This window comes from Numida meleagris, chromosome 1, assembly GCF_002078875.1.
Source record: "Numida meleagris isolate 19003 breed g44 Domestic line chromosome 1, NumMel1.0, whole genome shotgun sequence".
NCBI lineage: Eukaryota > Metazoa > Chordata > Aves > Galliformes > Numididae > Numida > Numida meleagris.
The window spans coordinates 66,217,402-66,242,234 of record NC_034409.1 but is presented as its reverse complement, the minus strand read 5'-3'; the positions used below and the strand labels follow the sequence as shown (position 1 = coordinate 66,242,234).

Genomic DNA, 24,833 nt, shown 5'->3' with positions numbered 1-24,833 from the left:
AGAATTCTTCCTAAAAGTTGTTTTGAAAAAACACCAATTTTAACTGCATAATAATAAAATCAGTCATTAGGCCTTTAAAACTACATAGCTACTTGAAATACCATCATTGCATTTCAGTAAGTTTTTAGGATTACATTTGAAGGGACAAAGAACATTAAAACAGAAAACCCCAAGACCTTCACAAGTACAGTTTTCTTAATGATCACTTTTTGTTAGGTATCTATAGCGGTATCTATTGAAAGTACACAATGTTTAACATTCCAAGAGAAGCAGAAATGTGACCTTTGCATTAGTAGGGGACGTATATTCCAGGCAACAGCTAAGTAGTTGTTATGACTCATAAATGTTTTGAGTTATTTGAAGACTTGAAGATAACCCAAGGAACAAGTTACGTAACACTGAGATTGGCACTTGATCGTTAATTAGCCCATTTACTCAATTTGTTCCCCAGAGACTCACATACACAGAGTTTTAAGTTTTCATTTTATTACTGTAAAAACTAAACGTCAACTTGTAGTTCCAGAACAGACAAAGAAACCTTAGCTTCAAACCATTTAAAAACAAAAGGTTCATATTTTGATAAGATACATTTCACAAGATTCATGTCAGCACCATAACCAAGTGCATTTTTTTGAACCAAACATTTTTCAAAACTTTCATGTTAGTGAGAAGGGGCTACATTCTCACCTGGATGCAGACATGACATGACTCAAGAACAAACTGGAAGGAGTGTAAGTCAGTTTCTAGAGTTTCCTGTTGAACTCTACATGTTTGGAACCAACATTTGAGACTGAAGTTATTGAAGATTGACCTTATGCATATTCCAAAATGGAAGGCAAACACAATCAACTTACATTTGGCTTTGAAACATTATCTTAATGTTTTATTTCAACCACATATTTACAAAAACGTATACAACAGAAGAGTGTAGGGTTTCCTTTTTAGTCATAATATACTTAAAGATGAATAGTCATCTCAACTTTCATGCAAAGGCGCATCTCTTGTTACACAAGAAGTTTTCTCTATTTTGTTTGGTTGTTTTTTTTTTTTTTTTTGGTTTGTTTTGCACTCTGAGGGCAACAAGAAGAAGGTTGGATAAGTTGGAGTGACCTTAAAAATGGAGGCCTGTTTGCTCTACTGCACCTTCACAATAAGGAGGTAAAGTACAGGCACCTTTAAATCCGGAAGGGTTCATTGCCTTTTCCAAAACCAACAAATACAGTCTTGAACAGTTGTAATGTGAATTATTCCATGACTTTCACCTCTTCAGTTTACTTCCTGAACTCTGGAGTTACTTTTCCTAGAAGCATACTTGCTGAGCTTCTAATGTATATTGTCGACTATACATTTTAATTTAAACTTATGTAAAGAATGTTACGAGCTTTTCCTTTGTACACAACTTAATCTTTGTGCTGAGTATTCTTCAAAAGGATTTTATAAATAATACAATAAGTTCAGAATCAGTCTTCCGCCCTCTTGTCATTATACCATGTTGTTGCTTTCTCCAACTTTATCTACAAGCTGTAAAAAAAGAAAGTTTTAAGCTGCATTACATTTATGTAGTGTAATTATTCTCAAATGCAACTTTCTTTTTGCACAGTTGGTATGTGACTGAAAATGAGAGTAGTACTCACCAAGGGTTCATGATTTAAGTTTGTGAAATTAAAAATCTTACATTGCAACTGTGTTTCTACATGACATGTTTTCTTATATAAGACGTTAACAGTGCAACATGAAGATGCAAGAAAATGAAAAAGGAAATAGAATACAGATACCACTGCTAGCTTAATGATTAAAACAAAACAAAGCGGTATCAGCCACACATGCATTAGTAGACCAAGTAAGATATTTCAACTGACCATTACTGTGGATTCTCTTCTGAGCCTACGTAGGCTTTGAATAAAACATTAACAATTATCTTTTTAAAACAAGATTTAACCCCATAACGATCAAATTAAATGTGAGTAGACAAGATCAATTGACAAGTAAAATGCTCAATTGATCATGAATTATGAGCCAGAACTTGGCCTAAGCTGTAAGATGGGAACAGATGATCTTGAAAACTAATTTTTAAAAAACAGACTGTATATATATATCTTAGTTATGTCCCCTATTAATTTTTAAGCAGTAGCTATTAAAACTGTAGCTTTCAAAACTAGGGTTACAAACATTTGTGTTAAAATACATACAGAAATTATCACAGTAAAAGCAGTTGACCAAAATACCCTACCTAGATTACCATCTTTCTGGCACCCGTTTACTGTCTTCAAATCACTGGCTATTTAGTTAAGAAAATGGAAAACTGCATTTGAAGAAGTACAAAGCTTAGTAAATAGCAAGAATCAAACTGTTACAGCAGGCCTGAATAAATATTGTACTCAATGAATGATTATGCATGATGAGAGTTTCTGGATTCACCATGCAAGCTGCAAATTAACACTAAGCAAACCTCTTTGTTTCTACAGGCCACTTTTCTTAGATACATCCAGATAGTGCACAAAGAAAAATGCCCTTCTCATCCGACAGACAGGAGAAAAGGTACAGAACAGTGGCATGATTTGCCTGTCTGTGGTCACCTAGGGACAGCAGTGAGGCAGGAACCAAACCCTGGTATTCTTAGTCACAATCCTGAATCACAATCCAGGGCTCTTTCACCTTTACAAGGCTTAAGCAGGGGCAGCTTATGCAAAGGTGTTCTTTTGTTTCTTTTACATTTAAAAGCTTCTCACTGGGAATCAAGGTTATTTGTATGGTGCAAAAACAATACAGTAGTACAACTTTTAAGAACAATGAATTTGAGTCCATCTGATTTACTTCCAGTGCGTTTCTACTATTGCAATAGTAATGGAATAGGAAAAACAGCAAAAGCCTTACATTTTACATTATGTACCAAACACTTACCGAGCTTATACCAGGTAAATTCAAGAGAGAACCAAGGACTGGAACTCTTCTAATAAAGCCAATCACCACAGGAAAGAACCCCCTTTAGGTAAGATAAAAAATAATGCATTAGTTTTTATAAACAAACTGTTCTAATGTTGCTCTGAAATGAAGAAATGGAAATTCAAGCCCTGTAGTTTCTTCACTGAAAATGATTTTACCAAATACACGAACACACATTCAGCAAAGAAAAAAACAAACAGGAAAGAAATATTATTTTAAATTGATGTAAACATTTTCTTCATAGCTGGCAACCCTCAGAATCAGCTGTTCAGAGAATTAACTAAGGGATGAATATCCAACTTAGTCAACAGAACTGATGTTCCCATCTACTTTCCCAAAATTTTCATAAGCACTGAGATAAAAACTTTTTTAACCTTATAGGAAATACATTCTTACCATATCACTCATCTTCATATATCCAACGTAAAAACACTTGAAAGGTAATTCTAGGTAATCCCCTTTGAAACCAGATATGGCAATGTTTAACTGACTGAAGAAAATTAAGCACAATATGTTTGTGCACTCACTTAATTGACAAATACATGTAAAGTCAGAAACGTGAATAATGAGCCAGGAGTTGCTGCCTTTTATAGCTGGTATGGTCTACCCCCCTGCACTGCCAGTTTGTCTCTACAGTAGGAAGAAGGATTTTCTGTGGCAGTATCTCAGCTGTTTGAAGCCAGCTGCAGCAATTCAGCTGGTACTGGCATTCTAAGTTCTCTTGTTGAGCTATACATTTCCCAGCATAGAATAAGAATTAGCATGTAAATCAACCTCTGTCGCATTTGACCAGAGGAATTTCACTATTCACCATCCTCTTGCTGTTAAAAACAATTTACTGGGTAACATCAATACCAGCAAGTTCCACCGCTCCCCCCCCCAAAGTTATCAATTTTTTTTTTTTAAAAAGATCAGATCATTACACTGAACCTATACAATGTGATGCAGGGCACACAAACCACTTTTAAGATACTCAAATAATTGGTGTAGCCAAGAATACAAAATAGTCCTTATAGTCAGGATAGCATCTTTAGCAAGAACTTTGAATACCTTTGATCCAAAAAAGGCCCCTAGAGCAGTTTAGACTATGATAAGAGAGACTGTACTGTAATAGCTGTCTCCAAGGAATGCAATTTGAATGTGTAAAGGCAAAGAACTGAACTCTGATGGGAAACTTCTGGCAGTACGTTAAATAAAGAAGGGACTGACATTCTACATTTAATTCAGAGTAAAATTATAGCTGCATCACTCTCACTGCAGTAAAATGTATATTAAGTACAAATCTTTGCTATCATGTCAACTGTTTAAATGTTCTTGGCCACCAGTACCTAAAACCTTTGCTTTACGGACAACAGGATCTCTGCAATTTTTTCTGCAGAGAGTGTCAAAGATGTCTTTAAACAAGAAGTCCAACTGTACAAGACAACAGTCTACATACAAAAATGATGACTGGAACTGTTTAAGTGGTCTAAAAAAAAAAAGACTGAATAAAGTATAATACAGTGCTCCTGCCACACAAAAAGTTGCCCAAAAACATTAGTATGGTTGAAATTAACAAATCTGAAGCAAAACAAAGAGCTCTGCTTGAGGGAGTAACTAGCTAGCACTGTAGCAAGACATTCAGATCTTAACAGGTATTAAGAACTAGAAAAAGTTGTCTAGAGACAATTAAGTTAAGATTCATTTGGAATTATTTCTCCACTGTTGACACTTTTCTGGGTAAGATGTAGTCTTTGTGACTTTGGGATAACTGCTGACCTTCTATAATCCTCAACATTATTTTACCCTGCTAGCCAGGGGAGACAACAGATAATCCATGGATAACCATACCCATACTCAGACCTACCAGTTTATAAATTCTGGTTGGAAATATATGCTATGCTATTTCATACTGGCTGATTAAACCCATGTCACGCATGCAAGAAGCGTTAGTGAAAGGATTCAATGAAATACTATGATATTCAAAACACTTGCAGTGATGTTGAATTGAGTAACACACTGTAAAACAATAAGAAGCATACATTAAAATTGCAAGATGAAGTTTCAAAAATCTGTGTGTTAGACAAGCTAAATTCTTTCAGAAAAATCTTATCAGGTGTTTAGATGTTTGAAAAAAGAGTAGCACTGTTTTTATTTCAGTTAAACTATTATTTAGCCAGCAGCTGAACACTTGAAAAAAAAAATGTGGGTATTAAATAAGCATTAGATGGAATTTTGTCTTCTATTTAGAAGCCCAGGAGCCAACAAAAGCTTCCCTTCTTACTTATTAACACACTTCCTCCTCTGTTTTCTTAAGTACCAAACTTCAACCATGGAAATAAATGGTACATTGCAACATCTCAGGTCCTTTCACCCTTACAAATAATTATAATTTAAATGACATGTTGTAAGAGATGGAACATATCTGTTGCAACATTAAGTATGTAACACCTATGCACAGGAAAAAAAGAAAGTTTAAGTCATTTCAGACATCAGTAAGCAAAACCAGCATCTCATACATTCCAACCAGGGCACAAGCATAACAAAACATCACAGAAGCCACCTTCTCACTGCAGCTACCATACAAATGAAACAGTAAGGCTGTGAAGCTAGGATGTTTGTAAGCATATATTCTGCCTCATTTATTAATTAAAAGAGCAAACTCTCCACCAAAAAAGCCAAATGACCAACAACTCCACCAACAAAACCAAGAAAACATACGTATTTAAGTTGCCTTTTGTAAGGAAATACTTAAAACTTGGCACTCGTAACAATTTGATCTCCCAAATATTTTGAAGCTGTACAGTCATTTGATTAGATATAAGCTGCATTACCAAAAGTCAGTTTGATATCTGCCTTACAAACATTAGCAAATTTGAGTCCTGGAATAATACCATCTTTTCACCACTTGCAGATGTAACCCAACAACTTTAAACAAAATTGATCATAAGTGAACATTCAAATAATGTTGTTTTCCCAGCTGTAATACAATACATTAAGTAAGTACACGTATTCCTTGATACATCAATATAGAAAGCAATTTTGAAACAAGTCTTACCTGAATAATAGGAAGAACCCATAAATTTCAAGAATCATTCCTATTAAAGGCCAACCAATCAGAACTATTAGCACACCACCCAGGAAAAAGCCCGTTGCTTTCATTTTGTGTTTTTGGAAGAAGAATCTAAACGTTCTTTCTAAACCAATAACAAAAGCCAAGCCAGCCACAAATAAAACCTAGAAGAGACAAAAACCAACCAAATAAAGAAAACAGCTAAACACATTCCTAAGTTTAGAATGCAAGCATATATATTAGTCTACAAAGTTAGACTGCATTTTTGCACAACTTATTTTAGTATTAAAAATAAGAGAACTTATTCTTGATTTTCCTTAGTAAAGTCCATCTTAAAGCACTATACCTATCATTAAAAATTCTTCTCATATGTGCTCAAAAAGTATTTAAGAGTCTACCGTTGTGGTCTCTGACAAGCACTATCATGTCAGAAGACCTGGTGACAACAGCTGTTTTTCCTGTAACATAAGTACAATCGTTACCAGCAGTCAGTACTGAAGTTCAGTACCACTAACAGCTAAGATTCCTAAAAGTGGGAACATACATGCTACAGAAGCACCCCTGTACTGAACAATGGCCATCTTCAATAGCTTGTGCCGATAGTCGCAAAGGCAAAAAAGGAAAAAAGCTGAAGGGCATTATCAGCTATCTTCCTTTGTTCTGCCTGTGTAACAGACTACTACTATTTACTAGTTCCAGTACAGGCTGAACATCATCACGGTAGTCCAGACTAGTTAAAACTGCTTTGAGTATCCTTTAGCAACAGAGTATTACTTCATTCTGTAAGCATACATCTGGGCAACATTTTTTCTGGAAAGAGATTATATCTCAGATTTTACTCATAATAAACAGATGAAATTCAAGTTCATGTTATTTAAAAAAACAAACAAACATGAAACTACTTCCTTACTGCCTTTCTTCTATTTTATAATTAAGCTTTCCTCTAATGATACAGGAACTTTTCTCGCATTATCTTTGGTTACCACAAAGCCTTTCATCATCTCTTCCTACCTACATTCTCATCATTTTCCCTAAGCTGGATCTTGCATTTCCACCTTATCTTAGAAAGAAGATAACATAAGCATTGTTTTATTTTTCAGTCTTTCACTGTGCACCCGAATTCAAAGAGCATTTATGGAATTTCCCTCCAGCAAACCCCACTATTTGATGCTGCTGCCACAGAACGAAACTGATCCATTTTGACCACAGATTTTCGGTCATCAAAGGAGGATGCAAGTCTCTACCATGCTGTGCTTTCTGGCTGGCTGGCAAAGCTGAGAACAGCTGAGGCACAGCAATATCAGATTTAGAAAACACAAAGTTATTTTACTTCACATTTTTATGTACCTGCCCCAGGATTTATTTTTTATCCTGCTTAAGCTAAAACTTCAATTTGGCAATAGCTGAAGGTATTTCAGCTCTCTATTGTGGTGATCTGCTCTTCTAAGCCCAGATTATCAGCAATTCATGCTTCTCTCCATCCTGACACAGCACAGAAAAACTGCATTTAAGAGAATGCACAGAACACATCATTGGTATTCTTATCCAAATAGATACCTAGCTTTCACAGTTACTTTATGAGATCATAAAAAGGAAGTGTTAGTAATAACAGCTAATCTAGAAATCTTATTTGCATCAGCATAACTGTAGGACAAGCTGCTACTTGTCTGACCAACATACCACAGGCCAGACCTGGAGGTACAATGTTAAGATTGACGTGAGCTGCTCTAATGTCAATCAGGGAAAATGATTCACTCAGATCACTGAGCATAACTCCTCCTTTGCATTAAGTTACCACAGTATCTTTTATGACCCAGTTTCTATTTGAAAACATATTTTTTTTTTTTTTAAGTTTATTTTTAATACATCATACACTTAATTTTAAGCAGAGCAGAATTTAAGATCAAAAAGTACACACTTACATTTCCAATAGCAAGAAGAGCTTTGTCAAAGAAGAGTATCATTCCAAAGAAAAGGAAAAACACTCCAAAGCCTGTTAAACCCATTCCAATCTCTGCAAAGAGAAATAAAATTAAGTATGCTACATAACATGGTAACAAAAAAACACATGCCTATAAACTGATAGAAACTTGGAACATGCAACACACAGAAAAAATAAATTCATAGACAAGCTCACAGACTGTTTCATGACTACTTAAAAATTTCCCTGAATGTACAAATAAAACTAGTCCTGTATAAGCCAGTTGTTTCAATACCAGAAAAAGAGATATTTGGAAGCTGCTTATCATAAAAAGGATCAACTTAACAATATACTTAAACTGAATGCAACAAAAGCACGTATGCATATACCTATGCAGGAAACCTCCCTTTCAATTTCCTCCTAGCAAGGATTATTTTGGGAACAGAAAACAAAATCTTGTTTTCCATTTGCAACTCCTATCCCGTAATGCTTATTGGAAACACTTATTTGGAGACCTTACATTCTACATTACATGCATGGCAATCCCATTTTCCCAACTTCCGGATTAAATACAACACAGCTTAATGCTGTAGGCTCCTTCCATATAGCACATGCTGATTGCTGTTAAACATTAGCTTGGTCTCCTGCCAGCTGTCAGTTTTCACAGAGCTCGTAGATGGCATATATCTCTGAGCTCTGCCTGCTGATAAAGGTTGTTCAAGAAATATTGGATAGGCAAGAGCAAGATGGAAGATTCGTTCGTCTGGAAATGTCAAGGCATGATTAAAACTACCATTTGACAATAGAATCTGAGGCATTTTGAAGAACATATACAGAAGTGCATCACACCTTTAAAATTAAACTTCTATGGCCTTCCTTTGACTCTCACATAGACTGAATACGAGAAATAAAAGGAATAGCAGCAATCACAGCTGCCAAAGCCTTTGTGTTTATCCACGCACTCACCACCTTACAACTGGAGAATTTAGAAGTCTACAGGATACATAAACATAGCTATCAAAAACAGCAGTATTAACAGAGGCAGGCTGGCAATGCAGTATACTTTGAAGGTCCCAGTATTTTTGTGTGTCTTAACAAATGAAGAGCCCTTCACTGCTACTGTTAGCTAAAATAAATCTGGAAGAGATATCTAAATGTATTTTATTTGCTCTTCTGACTGCAACGTAGACCTACTTGATCATTTAATGTTGCTTGAAGAGCTCAGGAATAAAGCGGCATAACAGTGTCTATTTCAGATGCTTAATTTACAACAAAGAAGTTCCAAAATAGCTCAGAGTAAAGATTTGTTACAGCAACGTTCAGATTCCCTAACTTCTCCTTTCAGCAAGGTTGCTGACCGCATGGCCTGAAATCTAATTCTACAATATTGTCTCCCACATTAAAGCTTTACTATGAACATTTTAACCACTCTGTATTAAAACCACTGCCTAACCCAGTACAATTAACTCACTGCAGACATTTACAGTACTTGCTTACAATGAACTATGGATGAATCGCAAATTGCATCTCCACTGAATAAACTAACTAAAACTAACGTAGCAACTGTAATCTGCCCTTTCTTCTAGTGCTCTTTACTTTAAAAGAGCAGAAACAATCTGTATTCTGGAAGGAAAACACTCTGAGGCAGGATTCCAAAGGAATTACCAGCTGCCAATAAGATAAATATGCTGCCATGGGAAGTGAGTATTCATTCCTTCTTCAGACGCAGCACAAAGTGGGGTGCGAGCAAGAAACAGAGGCTGACTCCCAACAGCTGTTGCAATTACTGCTCTAACACTTCTGTATTCACTTGAAAAACATTGGTAACCACATATTGCCACAGCAGATTCAGTTTCCCTTTAGAAGTCAACCACACTCTCTGGTGAGCACAGGAAAGAAATGCCCACCATTCTCATCACCCCAAAGTTACTGCTGAAAGCAGATGAGATATTGGCAACAGAAGGTAGAAGTTCTGGACTCATTTCAAGTAAATGTTACCAATCCAATTTGTATCAGAACTCTTTTTTTTCTTCCCAAAGAACACCAAGTCAAGTATGTCTTGCCCTGTCACTCTGTACAGTCTTTGCAAACAAGCTAGGAATTTTTTTATAAGGGGTGTGAACTATTGTTAAAATCCTTTCCCCCATACCATAAAAGCCTTCTTATATATCACTCAAATACAACTTTTTCAAGGTCTAGAAATGCAGATACACACAGTAGCCAAGTCTTATTTATTTTTTAATAACTATGATTTGCAGAGGAGAGGGATCAATGCATTCTCAGTGTTCCCACAGAAACCCCATGAATCGGGTGAGCAGAGCAGCAAATCGTCAAAATCTCTTAGTAAATAGTAAGTCTTAAGATAGACTGGTTATGAAAGTTGAGGGCAACTGCACATCCTCTATCTTTTGTATAAAAATGACAATGCACTACAGTCCTTCAGAAGAAAAAGATTAATGCATTTTTTTTGTGTGATAACTATTTTTCCAAACAGAAGTGAGTTTCAAAATATCTAAAGAAATATCTTCAGAATCTCAGAGAAATATTGAAATTCAAAAACCTCACGCTTCGCGTTATTGTATCTACTACTCTCAGCTCTGAAAGTTAAAGCCAACAGAGTCAGTAGGAGGAGTTAGCTCAATGTCCCCAAAAGACAAGTAAAAATAGCAAACAGATTTTCTTTCCCCAATGATTACTTTGGATGGGACAACAAGGGAATGGGCAAAAGCAGAGCCCACAAAGGTTTAAGGGATCGTATACCTAAGAATTAGCCTAAGATTTAACATCCATTCCAGTAACAGAGCAGAGCACCTGAATTTCTCAAGAAATCATTAACCTTGTGCCTTGCTATCCTGCTTTACTGCCCATTTACATCCTTTGCCTCAAGCGGCTCACCAATGTTTTCAGTGCTCTGCTATCAAGTTAAACTTTCTTTTCTACAGCTTTCACACTTGTCCTCCTTCAAGTGACACTATAGCACTTAACACTCATTTCCTTTTATGATAACTATACTGAGAATGTATCATGCATGATATGCTGATTTAAATAAGAGACCTAATGTTCTCCTTTACGTTGCAGATTCAATGCCTAGGAGCACTCTGATTTCTTCCCATCTTCCCTTTCAGCACCTCTCATCCCAGTTATTCCTACTCAGGCAAAGCAAAACTACTGTCAGGTCCAAGCTATTCTTCACTCCCTTCAGACTTGTGTGTCTAGTCCTCACCTTAAAACCGCTTCTATGTCACCTGCAAATGCTTAATTCAGTAGCAAAGTTAAAAGAAAAAGACACTGACAGGTATTTACTCAAAACCGTTAATGTCCACATAGAGGCATGCAGGAAAACAGACATCTGCCAACTGTCACTCTTGTGTACAACTCAGCTTTCATTCATTCTCTTCTCACCATTGCCACCTCACAGCTCAAAGCAGACGCTGGCAGCAGCAGCTCTAGGCGAGCAAGGCATGCCTGAAGATGCTGGATGGGCCCTGATGAGCACTCCTCTAAGCTCGCACCGCACTCACTTTCAGCTTTGCTTGACGAGTCCCCCCACCGCCGCTGGCCCCGAGGTGGGAGCACATCCATGGCATCCCCCAAGGCGTGGCGATGCTGACAGGAGCAGGTGAGCTCCCCCCGTGCCCTCCAGGGCCACCCGGCGCTCTCCCGCGGCCTGCACAACCCCACCGGTGGGGCACACCGCCTGAGCCAAACCCCCCTCAGCGATCCCCACCGCACGGCCCGGACCCGCCCCTCACCCACACTCCGGAGGCGGGAAGCGCGGACAAAGGGCGAGGGCCCGGGCGGGCCCGGGATACGCAGCCCTATGCCGGGCTCGTCCAGCCCTTCCGCCAGCAGTTACCGGCGGGCATCCCGCGGCCCGACCCCCACCGCCTCCTCCACGGCGCGGTCGCTCCCGGCGAGAGACCAGCGTTCCCCTCCCACCGAGAACCAATGGGGTGAGGCGCGGCGCTCACTCTGCGTGTCCGAGAGGGAGATCATGGTGGCGATGGGGCGAGTGCGGGGAAGGAGAAAGAGCCGAGCAGCGGCAGCGGGGCGAGAACGGCCACGTCTTCCGGAAACACGCAGCCCCCTTCGCCTCGCCGCCGGCTGAAAGGTGGACGCCGATAGGTGGAGCGACGCCCAATCAGCAGCCTCCTTGTTCGCGTGTCTCCGCCCCTCCGCTTTCGTTCCGCCGAGCGGGAGGCTCGCAACATCAGCGCGGATTGGGCTAGAGAGCAGCACGTGGCAACCATGACGCTCGCCTCGCCGTAGGCGATTGGCTGAGGGAAGCCGGCAACGGAAGTAGCAGATAGGGGGGCGGGGCTTGGGAGCCGGCGGGCTGGTGAGTGCGCGCTGCAGCCGTGGGGCGCGTGTAGCCGCGTGGGAGCAGGAGGTGGCGAGGCGTGGCCGGGGGCTGCACGCGCGGTCGCCGTGGTGCCGTTACGGGCCTCGGGAGGCGCGGGACCCGCTACATTGAGGCGGGCGCTGCCCGGGTGCCTGCGGAATGCTCTGCTCCGCAGGTGGCAGACGCTGGGACGGCCGGTTTGCACACTTCTCCCTGATGTGAGTTTAGATATCTTTCTATTTATTTATTTATTTTTCTCTCAATGAGAGGTTATAGACGTGCATTTTGGGTTTTTAGTGCTGGAACTATTTTTAAGAAGAAAGTTATTGTGGGTTTTATTTCCCTAGCCTCGGGAATGCCTCGGGCTGGAAGGGATATTAAAATCCACTCAGTTCCAACCCCCTGCTGCAGGCAGGGTTGCCACCCAGCACCTCAGGCTGCCCAGGGCCCCATCCGACTTGGCCTTGAGCACCTCCAGGGATGGGGCATCCACAGCTTCTCTGGGCAGCCTGTGCCACTGCCTCACTGCCCTGTGTGAAAAGTTTCCCCCTAAGATCTAACCTAAATTTCCCTTCTTTTAGTTTGAAACCATTCTCCTTTGACCTGTCACTATCAGACTGTGTAACAAGTCGATATCCCTCCTACTTATAAGCTCCCTTCAAGTACTGGAAAGCCGCAGTGAGGTCTCCCTGGAGCCTTCTGTTCTCCAAGCTAAACAAGCCCAGCTCTCTCAGCCTTTCTTCAAAGGAGAGGCACTCCAGCCTCTCTGATGATCTTCATGGCGTCCTTTGGACCTGCTCCAACAGTTCCGCATCCTTCTTGTGCTGGTGGCCCCAAGCCTGAATGCAGTACTCCAGATGGGGCCTCACGAGGCAGAGTACAGGGAATCTTAGAATATCCGAGTTGGAAGGGAACCATAAGGTTCATCCAGTCAAACTCAATTGAACCAGTGTGGTAGATCCAAAGCCCAAGCACAGACTTTAGCTGTTTCTGGCAGATTAAATATTCCAGATGTGAATTAAATTTATTTATTTATTTAAAGAAGTGGTGTGGGGAGAGATTAGTGAGTTCTGCAACATGTGGTTTATTCTTTTCCCCTCTCTAACAAGAAACTGGACCAGGGCACACCAAAAATGCCAGTGCTGTGCCTGAGCCCCACACTCACTGCAGCTGCACACTGAGTGGGAAACAGTTTTTTTTCCCATCCTTTATTATTATAGTTAATAATATAATATTATCATACATCATTATTATTATTTTTTAGAGCAGATCTGCAGTTTCTGTGGGTCAAGATAAGGAGATCCCTTTACAGAGCTCATCTGGGCACTTATATATGCATGCATGAGAAAATACATGCGTGTGTTTGCTTGATTCTTATCATTAGATATGTGAGTACAAAGATGGCAAAAGAAAGGGGAGAAGGGGCAGAGCCCCGCTGTGGGGCACTGTGGGTTTTGGGGGCTGCAGCCCCAGCACCATCCTTGATCCTGGTGGATGCACATTCTGTGGGTGCGAGGATCGGAGCTCTGCTCTGATCTTATTTCCAACCCCAGCTCCAACACGACCTCATCTCCACTTCCATCACTACACATACCCTATAGCCATACACAGCCCCGCGTTCATTGTCCAGCCTTGTGGGACTCATGTAGAGCCCTGTCCTGTGGACAGCCCCATCCCGTGTGCAGTGCCATTCCCAACAGAAGCTCTGGTCCATCCCTATCCCACGCACAGCCCAGTGTTATAACCTGTTATACTAGCACCTTGTGTATTGACAAATTTCATGTGGTAGGTATGTTCTAACTTTAGAAGGATTACTAATGAAACTTCTGTTTGTTTTATTCTTAGTGACAGTTACTTGGTTAAGTAAATTCTCCTGGGGACAGCCCTCTGTATTCTCTAGAGATGACAGCTGTGGAAGGTAATCCAAAATTAGCATTCAGTATATTAATTTTGCTATCTTTTGGTTAACGGACATGATCACCTGATTTATTGATTGTTATTTATAGGAATTTGATGCATGCAGAAAAGAGTATCAGGTCTATGTTGTTATACTTCAGATTTGAAGGAAAAGATGTTTTCATAGAATAATAAGAATGGTTTGGGTTGGAAGGGACCTTTCAAGATGGTTTGGTCCAACCATCCTGCCATGTTTGTGTTTTTTGTTTGTTTTGTTTTTAAACTGCATAATGTTTTTGTTTGTTAAATTAAAAATTAGAATTGAAGTAGATTTGTCAAGGAAATTTCTTGGCTTTCAGTGTATTGATAATGTGCTTCATATGATAAGACACTTTCAGCTCATTCCTGCTGAATAGCAGTGAGCTTTTTGAAAGACAAATATCCTCATTTTGTGCCATTTGTAAAGAGGATACCTTTTTGCATGTGAAACATTTTTCCTCCTGTAAGCAGTTTATTATATCTGCTATGTTTAGACCAAACCTAGTATTTTGGGGGAAAAAAAGACATTTTTTATGCTTTTCTAGCCTGGCTTGAAAGTGATGGTACATGGTTGACATACTGTGTTATGTTATGACTATTTCAACTTGGGGGGTTGAGTTCTAGAGCACAGCCCATAATTCGCATAGATGCATGTATGGTTTAGAGGCAAATTCCTGCCAAAGCTTCACTTATTTAAGTCAGGCATTTGGGGAGTGTTTGCTTCAGCTTTTTCAGATTTCAAGGATGGCTCGTGTTCACAAAAGCTTTTGTCCTCCATATTCAAACCTTGACATTTAGCAGGTGCTCTGGATCTGTATAAAAGAGGAGATGTGGGTGCATGAAACATAGCTTCCTGCTAATGTCTCTATTTCCATCTTCAGAAGACTTTTGCTTGCTGAGATTGAAGTTGCTTCTTACACATAAATGCTGTCTAAAAAAAAGTTTTAACATTGTGCTCACATTGCAACTGGCTGGAGTACTCCATTTGTGTTCGTTGTAACTCTTCGGCTTTAATATCAGGCAGATGCAATTTACTTTTTATTCCTCAGCGTACATCTGCAGAAAAGAAAACAATGACAAGTGTTTCTCTAGAGAGCCTCTACTTCTGAGAAATGAGATTGTAGATGTACTTTGTTAATCTATGTAGTCAATACTGGTGTTGCATATCTCATACACTGTATCAGAGATGACGATGTAGAGTACATAAGTGCTTTTATATCGCCTACTAATATACAAAATACCTTGTTAAGCATTGCAAAGTATTTTTACATAGTATGTACAAAAATTAAGATATTGTAATCTTACCAGTAGGCCTAGCGTGCTGCCTTTTTCTCTAGATGCTTTGGTTTGTGTTTAATTTTGATTATTCTCAATCGACATGTGAAATACAACGTTCTCTAAAGCCGTTATTAATATTTTGCCTTCACCCTTGTTTTTGTCATCAGTGCTAGAGGAGGAACTGCTTTCTGTTGAAAATGAGCTGCAGGCAGTGGAGATGCAGATTCAGGAGCTGCTGGATAAACAGCAGGAACTCATTCAGAAGAAGATGACATTAAAAAAACTGATAAAGCAGTCATCGGGAGAGTCGGCAGCAGGAGGAAGTAAAGAGACTGAAACCTCAGTTGAGGCGTGGAACAAAACAGGTTTGCAATATTCTAACATAGAAGCAATCTAATTCAGTAAAATGTGTTCATACAGAATTCTGTTTGGTTAGTGACATTGTTCCATTCTATTTTGCTCAGCTGGGTGTCCTGCCATTTTAATTACACAGGATGATTTTGTGCTTACCTCACTGGGCATTTAATACTCATTTGAGTCCTTCTAGACAGAATTACAAGACTGGCCTTTTATAACTACTGTCGTGGTTTCAGCTGGGACAGAGTTGTTTTTTTTCCTTTCATAGTGTTTGATATGATCCTATCTTTTGTCTTCAGAAGAAAAACAATGTTGGTAACACACTGATATTTTAGTTGTTGCTGAGCAGTGCTATAAACAGCCAAGGGGGTTTCAACTTCTTGTACTGTCCTGCTAGGGAAGGGGGCTGAGGGTGTTCAAGGAACTGGGACAGGACAGAATCAGGACAGCTAACCTAAGCTGACCAAAGGGATGTTCCATATCATGTGATACCATGTGAGGAAACTATAAAACTGGGGGGAGTTGGTTGAGGTGGGGACTGCTGCTGCTTAGGGACTGGCTGCGCATCAGTTGGCAGATGGTGAGCAATTGTTTTGTGAATCACTTGTTTTGTAAATATATATATTATTATAATAATTTATATTATTATTCTCCTTTTCTCTTCCTTTTCTTCTTGGCAAATAGTTTTTATCTCTACCCACAAGTTCTACTTTTTTTTTTTTTTTTTTTTCCAATTCTGTCCCCCCATCCCACTGGGAGAAGGAAGTGAGCAAGCATCTGCGTGGTCCTGAGCTGGCTGCTGGGTTAAACCTTAACAACTACTTTTATTCTTTTCTTGATGCAAAGTCCCAGCTTAATTGTATTTGCTATAATAATCCAAGAGTAAATTGGGGTACATTGCAGTACTTATTCCCTGTTTTTTTTTAATCTAAAAATAATTACTCTGGATGTTTTCAGGATTTACTGATAACAGTCTTGCGTTCTTAAAGTTACTTCTCACTGACTGTTTCTTCTTGCTTGAACAGATAGGACACCAGTGGTTGCTAGTGTGGGTTATGTAGCCCCACTATCTTGCCTAATGATGCAAATTAGGTAGATGCTGACTTCAAAAAATATTGTAGAATACTTTAGTACTGTAGACTTAGTTCAAGTTATAAATGTCCCATGGTGTTGTGAGGGCTGCTGTCCTTTTGGAAGTGCTGTTTTTCAAGTAAACATTAATTGAAGTACTGGATAGTTGGTTGGTTTTGACCCTGTTATGCCTAACAAATTCAATTAGGTCTTTTTATTATTATTTTCCTCCTTCTCTTTACCTTCACATTTATTACCGATACTGTATAATTTCAGATCAGTGCTATTGAACAAAATGATATATTTTGGGTGTCTTTTCTCCTCCTGTGCTTTAAAACTTAACATTTTTTCAGTCAGGTGCTGCATTTGTATGTACTGGATAAGAAGTATAGCTAAATTTGTTCTCGGTATAGAGCTCACTGAAATCAGTGGCAGGCTTTTATTGTTCTCAGAGAGCATTGGAACTTGTTGGCTGTGATCTCTGTAAATTACGAAGCAATGCCACCTCAAGTCCCAAAGTTAATTCTTGTGTTGCATGCAGTGTAGCCTGAAATTCCCACGGTTTTTCTGCGGTTTTATTTTATTAATAAGAAAATGGTTAATATGCTTCCTGGTGCATCTGAAATTCAGGTTTTTACAGTATTCTCTTTTAAAATGGTGTAGCCTTTAACTCCTTATAGGGGAAAAAGAATTAAACTATTATAAACAAATTGGATTTATTATTTTGAGAAAGGTGGCATCCCCATACCCCCAGTCTTAAAGCTTATTATCTCTGGAATGTATGGAACAAATGATAAACCTGCCTTCATTATCTTACTTGCAATGACTGCATTTGTATGAAGGAGGCATGTGGGCAACTGTGTAGTAAGGCTGTTGTAGGACTCCATGTCTGCTTTTATATATTTTTCAGGATGGGCTTCTTGTTTCCATTTAATTTTGGACTAGTCAGTTGATGTGTTCTTTAGCACTTTAAACTGCTTCATCTGTTTGTGAGTTTTTAGCATTAGTATGTATGTGAAAGTCCTTAGTCTGGACGTGGATTTCATTTGCATTTGCATATAGGGTTTTCAAGGGTACACCTACTAGAAATTAGATTATATGCACTTGGTTTGTGTGCCCTTATTGAATATTTGAAAACTCACATCTAAAAGTGTGTCACTTTCTGATGTAGTTATTGTATATTCTTATATTTTAAGAAAATGGTTAAAAATGCATTTGTTTTATCCTCAACAGATTTTCCATGGTATGAGAAGATAGAAACTGCACTGCAAAACCAGTTTAAACTCCAGAAATTTAGATCCTTGCAACTTGAAACTGTAAACGCTACAATGGCAGGAAAGGATATATTTCTTGTCATGCCTACAGGTGGTGGAAAGAGTCTTTGTTATCAGTTACCAGCTGTCTGTTCTGATGGTATGTATGGGGAGGAGGGACCATATATAAACAACTGAATTTAGCTTCCCCCTTATGAAGTTATTTGGAGAATGCATGTTGCATTGGTGTCTTATCATAGAATAATTAATGTTGGAAAAGACTGCAAAGATCATCCAGTCCAACCAGCAGCCCATCACCACCATACAATGTTCCTCAGTGCCACATCTCCATGTTTCTTGAACATTTCCAGGGGTGGTGACTCCCCCACTTCCCTGGGCAGCCTGTTCCAATGCATCTCCACTCTTTCTGAGAAGAAATTTTTTCCTAATATCCAACCTGAACATCCTCTAATATCACAATAAGCAAGAGGAAAAAAAAGAGCAAAGGCATGAGAGATTTACTATAAATATTTGCGTAGTTCTCTTTTTTCTTTCTTTTTTTTTTTGAGGGAGCAATAGCAGCCTTAAAACAGATGAGCCTTATAGATGTGATTTAAATTTACATCATTTACATACATTCCTGTCTTATTTCATATTTATAAACACTGGAAGAAGTTTTTTGATGTTTGTCACTATATTTTTTCTTCACCTTTTAATTTAATATACAGACAGTAAATTATTCAAGTATGGATAACTGTTATTTTTCTGTTCCACTCTAAAATTTTAGCTCCAGATTATTTGAGAGAGGCTTTGTGCATTTATTTGTAAAAACAAGTATCCAGCTGTAGTTTTTGAACTTCCTTTGGAAAAAATAACCCATCTGATTGCATGGAAGTTTATGCATAAAGATCAAAATAATCAGTACCTAGCATTGCTTAGTTATGTGCCACCTCATGACATAGCCGTGAATCTAACTTACTTTGTTTTGTATATTAGTTCTTACACTGTTTTTTGCAGCTTAGTTCTAGATTGTAAGAGAAGGTGCATGTCACAGTCAGTTGATTAAACGTGTCCCTAGGTGACCTAGCACTCATCAGCTATCTAGAGGAAGAATCAGCTACTAAGTATATAAAGTTTAAGCTCCTATTAGGCAGTTCTAACAGAACAGGATTGATGTGTTATTTAAAAAAAAAAAAAAAAAAAAAAAAGTATTAGAAGTGACAGCATGCAAACTTAATGGTTCAGATGTCACAAATAATTTATTATTACAGGTTTTACACTTGTGATATGTCCTCTGATATCGCTTATGGAAGATCAGCTCATGGTTTTGGAACAGCTTGGCATTTCTGCAACTTTATTAAATGCTTCAAGCAGTAAGGTATGTTTATCTGTTAAGATTTTATGCCTTTTTGTAATGTACAAGCTGCCATCTTGCCTCTGTTTATGTTATTTATAAACACTGAACAGCACAATTTTAGCAGCTAACGCTATCGACAGTATCTTGCCAGCTGTGTGCTATGGTTTGGGTAACATGAATGAATTGATTGCGTTTTTGTTTTAATAACAAGAGCACATTTATACCAACAGCTTTCATGGGGCTGCTTAAAGGATGTGAAGTACCTTTGGCTGGTGTTTTTTCTGTTTGTACAGAGTTTCTAGACTTGAAAGAAGATCGGAGGAGGTGATTTTGTCCACTAGTGACATCTTGAGCAGCGCAGGCTTTTACATACAGTATTTTGTCTTCTTTTGGGATGGTAAATGTTTAATACTGAGGCCAAGAAGTGATTTATTTCCCAGTCTGTTATTAGTCAATAGCTTTTTATAGTGAATTTTTTTTCCTGACTCCCAGGAGGCCATGGTCATTAAATTGCACATGACAGTGGATTTGATAGCTTAGTGGCCTGATGTTACTTGCCAAACTTGCAGCCAGCTTTCAGGTAGGGCATATTGAAAATTCACTAATAGAGGTTACAGCTGGGAGTACTTGTTGTGTATAAGTAATTATTTTATACTTTTTATACTCATAGTACCACAGGCTTGTTTGATAAATTATAGTTTAATGGGAAAATACTGACAGCGGATGCTGAAGCAGAAACAAAAATTGAATAGTTTTGTTTTTCAGAGTTATGTGAAAGATTTTCCAAGTATTAAAATTAGTGTTTTACATATAGTGGTCTTTTGCAAAGACTTACAGTAGTGGTAAACACCATGTGACAGTTGATCTGTCTCTGGTTACCTCCTATGAATTGTTAATAACCTCTTAAGAATCTTAGCAGTCAGCAACTTCAGTGTGTCGTCCTAGTTTCCTCACGCCTGACTTCTCCTTTTGTTTTGAACAGGAACATGTGAAGTGGGTTCATACCCAGATGCTAGACAGAAATTCACAACTGAAGCTCCTTTATGTGACCCCAGAGAAGATTGCAAAAAGCAAAATGTTCATGTCAAAGCTAGAGAAAGCTTATCAAGCAGGATGTCTTGCTCGCATTGCTGTAGATGAAGTCCACTGTTGCAGTCAGTGGGGCCATGACTTCAGGCCGGGTACGCTCTTTAGAAATCCAATTTGCAGGATTATTCAGGCATCTGTAAATAATAAGTTAGGCCTGAAATAAAGTTAAGTGCTTCCTTCATATGTTGAATAAATACTTCCATAGTTAGGTATGACAAGAATGTGTGTTAGCTCAAGAATTTCTGTTCATAAACTACTCTATCCTTGTCCAGTAGCTAGGTTCATGCAAGATGGAGCTATTTCAATGTCATTTTTGCTGTTAGTATTCTGAAAAACTGCTATTTAAACCGTTTTTGGATATCATCTTTATTAAAGCCTATACAATCATCTTTAATCTTCTCCTACAGGAAAAACATGCAATTTTTTATACCAGTCTTTAACACTCTAGGTGAGGTAAAGAATCTCATTCTGGGATGCAAAAGCTCATGAACTATTAAGGTAGCTGGGTGATGATAATGCTTTTGGAATTCATAAGATATATTCTAATTGCTCATAAAGCAGTTTGAAGTAAAAGTCCTTGACTTTCAGAAAAGTAAAGTTGCTTCAGATCATTTCAGATTTTATTGTAGAAGACTAACCTGTTGTTTCTGTGCTGTTGAAAGAACGTGACTGTAAAGTCAACCCTTTGAAATCTTTCCTTAGTGTACTCTGTTTATCCAAATTCCACAATGCTTATTTATTAGCAAAGCTGTGTTATTAAAAACAAACAAAAAAACAACCACTAGGATTTAAAAACACCTGCGAAATAATCTATATGTAGTTTAATGCAATTTAATACTTTTTTATAAATTTTTAGGAAGGTCTGTGTTTTGCCCTTTCAACTTTTATAAAATCCAATTACAAGAATGCAATTGTTTTGATAAGTGCAACCATCTTATTGACTAAGTTGGGTGTATAAATTAGTTCTGTGGTAACTATTAGTAGTAACACTTATTGCAGCACTATCCCATTGAATATTTTCTGTATTAATATCTTTGGCTTTGGATCTCTGGGATAAGACGTCTTTTTCTTCCTTCTTTTTGTATTCTTGCTTAGACTACAAATCCCTTGGTATCTTGAAAAGACAGTTTCCCCGTGTTCCCTTGATTGGATTAACTGCAACTGCTACAAATCATGTTTTAAAGGACGCTCAGAATATTTTACATGTTCAGAAATGCATTACCTTTACTGCATCTTTCAACCGGCCTAATCTTTACTATGAGGTATGCCTTATTTACCGTTTAACTGCATCGCAGCCATGTTATCTTCCATAAGTTATGAATGAATTTCAGGGTAGATTCAGTTACACATATCGATAGTATCTAGCTTGCAACTGAGTGACAATGTTCTTTAATGACTCCATCTGAATCTACTGCCATTTGCTTAGGAACATGGGCTGCCCTGATCTTTCTGAACAAGGCTTAGCAGGTAGGACTGTGTACAGGGGAGAGGTAGACAGCAGGCTCAGGCTGCTGCAATCTGTTGGAAAACGTCATATCATTACAAAAAGGTGTGAATTAGTGTGTTGTACTGTATTTTCAGTGTGGCCATAACTTCTTCATGAGATCTTAATTTTTCGTATTATCCTGTGAGCTTTTCAGATGTAATCTGACTCTTAATAACGAGAGTATAGTAATTTTGGTTAAATGACAGAACAGTTATATTTACATAATATACATTTATTTACAGTACTTGGAGAAGTAGGATAAAGGCATTGTTTTAACAGATTGCTTGCCAACTTGGAGAACTCTCTGGCATGCGTGTATTATGTTTTTGAGGTTCGACATAAACCTTCAAATAATGAAGATTTCATTGAGGACATTGTTAAGGTCATTAACAGAAGATACAAGGGGCTCTCAGGTAAACAGCGTAAAAGTGTACTGTCATAAATAATATTCAACATTACATGGATTGTTTCAAGTGATCCTGAAACATACAGAGAAATTCCACTTCAGCCTTACGTTAAGCAGCCAATGTTAACCAGATATGAAATTTAGTAAGATCGGTACCTTGAGTAATTATTCTTTCAGTTCATCACTGTTTAAATTTTCTTACAATTTATTTATATTTGTGTGTAGAACAATGCTTACACAGGTAAGAATAATAGCAATTTTTAAGATTATAAAAACAAGTCTGAAAAGAAGTTCTCTCTATGTTCTTAATTCATACATTTGCCATTTAGTATCTGTGTTTGTGTACTTACTATCTAACAATTCTTTTTCATAATTGATCATGTATTACTTAATGCTCAGAATGGATGGATGATGGGGTGAATTGCACTTACGTGATGAAGGCAGAACTGTAAAAGCTGGACTTTGTGCATTCAGTAAATTATGATGGCTGCTCCAAAAGTAATGCCTCCTATTTTATTATGTTGGCCCATAACACCAGAGGCATTGGTGGTATGGTAGCAGAAGTTGAACCTTCCTACCAATATCTTGTTACATCTGTTACAGCAGATGTCAGCAGAGGGGCAGTCTGACAAAATGGTGTCTGACTTTGGAAGTGTGTGTAAAGCAAAGGTGTGGCACTGAATTCCTCCATGTGGAAAAATTAGCACCTGTTGATATTCGTCAGTGCTTGCTGAACTTTGATAGGGGGCAAACAGTAGATGTGAGCACAGTGGAGGCGGTGGGTGGTGTGTTCCAGCAGTGGTGACAGTGACATGGATAAGCCATGTTCTGAATGACTGTGCACATTTTTATGAGTGCGACATCCAGGTTCTTGTTCAACACTGGAGAAAATCCATAGCTAATGGTGGGGACTATGTTGAAAAATAGTGTTTTGTTTTTGAGAATTTGCTCTGTCAAATAGCGTTATTGTGCTCTTTGTATCTGTTGTAGTTTCCATGAAACTAAGTAGGAGAAATTACTTTTGGAGCAACCTACATATATACTGCAAATCAAGAGTACTATATTACAAGGGCAACAGATCTCAGTTTTTTGGAGCAGCAGTCTTTGCCTATCCTTGATGTACAACGTTGCACCTGTGATGGGCAGCTCCCTGTGTACAGAAGTGTACTAAGATGATAAAAACTGTGTGAGTTTGTGTGTAATCTTAGATTTAGCCCAGACTGACTAATGACAAGAAGTTGATTTATCTGAAATCTCAGGTGAGATGTCAGATGCCATAAGGGATGTAATGGGCCCCTTTAGTAAAGGTCAACTTCACATAAACACTAAAAAGCGTTGTCTTCCTTGATCATAATCACTGCCATGACTATGCAGATTGGAATCTACTTTTTCTCTTTAACCTGCAAGTCAAAGCTGAAAGATGAACTGTTTTTCTGTAGGAAAAAGCCATAAAAGTTAGCTAAGCCATTTTTACCATAATTTAAGAAGCTTGACAGGAGAACTTTTATGTTAGTTTTGAACAGTTCTGTCTTTTTTAGACTGATTATTTAAATTCCATTTGTGGGGACCAATACTGCATACTGAATAGGCACAAAGACTGTTTACCGACTAGTTATTTTTAAATTAATAAAACTTTTACAATTTTTTCCTTCTTAAGCATTGGGAATTGTAGGGTTTTTGTTTGGTTGTTTTTTTTTGAAGACATTGCAGTAAGGCATCTTTTTCTTTTATGCAGGAATTGTTTACTGTTTTTCTCAGAAGGACTCTGAGCAAGTTACCGTGAGTTTGCAGAAACTGGGAATCAAGGCAGGAACTTACCATGCAAACATGGATGCTAAATATAAGACCAAAGTTCATAAAGGATGGGCAGCAAATCAAATTCAGGTTAAGTGGATATTTTTCACAGCCTTCTGTCTCATTTAAACAAATTGTAATTTGGTACCTTAATGGTTTCTTAATCTCATTTCAGGTTGTAGTGGCAACTGTTGCTTTTGGCATGGGAATTGATAAACCTGATGTGAGGTTTGTAATTCATCATTCAATGAGCAAGTCAATGGAGAATTACTACCAAGAGAGTGGACGTGCAGGTATTGTAGGAAACAGCATTTGCAAAGTGCCTGTTGGCATCTGTTTGGCTAATAAAACTACGCTTCATTTCAGACCTACATGCAGTATCTTGTCTTTGAGATGGGTTCCAAAGTGCGAATGCCACTCTGCCCCCTATAAAGAGGTTTTAAAGCAGATACAAACTACGTTCATGATCTCAGGCCTCTGTGCAGCAGTGTAGCAAAAATAACTGAGTGTCTAGCCCTTTACTCAGAATTTTTTTGAGTTACTTGATTT

At 38.4% G+C, this 24,833-nt stretch overlaps 2 protein-coding genes across 4 annotated transcripts in view; one reads left to right on the top strand and one right to left on the bottom strand.

Annotated features, from left to right (window-relative positions):
* On the bottom strand, positions 470-12,045 carry GOLT1B (golgi transport 1B). The gene is made up of 5 exons (XM_021391395.1): positions 11,888-12,045; positions 7,918-8,009; positions 5,981-6,159; positions 2,902-2,983; positions 470-1,521 (listed from the first exon to the last, which is right to left on the bottom strand). Exons 1-5 carry the CDS (start codon positions 11,910-11,912, stop codon positions 1,483-1,485), a joined length of 417 nt encoding a protein of 138 aa, XP_021247070.1. The 5' UTR covers positions 11,913-12,045; the 3' UTR covers positions 470-1,482.
* Positions 12,216-24,833, top strand: part of RECQL (RecQ like helicase) — a 22,041-nt gene continuing 9,423 nt past the window's right edge. For all 3 annotated transcript variants that reach the window (XR_002436762.1, XR_002436763.1, XM_021391340.1), the window contains exons 1-10: positions 12,216-12,476; positions 14,104-14,176; positions 15,639-15,836; positions 18,133-18,312; positions 19,424-19,530; positions 20,492-20,690; positions 21,694-21,860; positions 22,416-22,497; positions 24,226-24,374; positions 24,460-24,577. Coding sequence is in view for 1 of the 3 variants with exons in the window: in XM_021391340.1 (XP_021247015.1) it covers positions 14,161-14,176; positions 15,639-15,836; positions 18,133-18,312; positions 19,424-19,530; positions 20,492-20,690; positions 21,694-21,860; positions 22,416-22,497; positions 24,226-24,374; positions 24,460-24,577 (1,216 nt within the window). In the remaining 2 variants the exon portion in view is untranslated. The remainder of the gene's footprint in view (positions 12,477-14,103; positions 14,177-15,638; positions 15,837-18,132; positions 18,313-19,423; positions 19,531-20,491; positions 20,691-21,693; positions 21,861-22,415; positions 22,498-24,225; positions 24,375-24,459; positions 24,578-24,833) is intronic.

Bases quoted from the DNA above. Each gene is read 5' to 3' on its own strand.
- GOLT1B (XM_021391395.1), bottom strand. From the start codon at position 11,912: ATGATCTCCCTCTCGGACACGCAGA. The intron at 2,984-5,980 runs GTAAGACTTGTT...TCTTACCTAAAG, and splicing joins GGGTTCTTCCTATTATTCAG to GGGGTTCTTTCCTGTGGTGA. The intron at 1,522-2,901 runs GTAAGTGTTTGG...CTTTTTTTACAG, and splicing joins ATTTACCTGGTATAAGCTCG to CTTGTAGATAAAGTTGGAGA.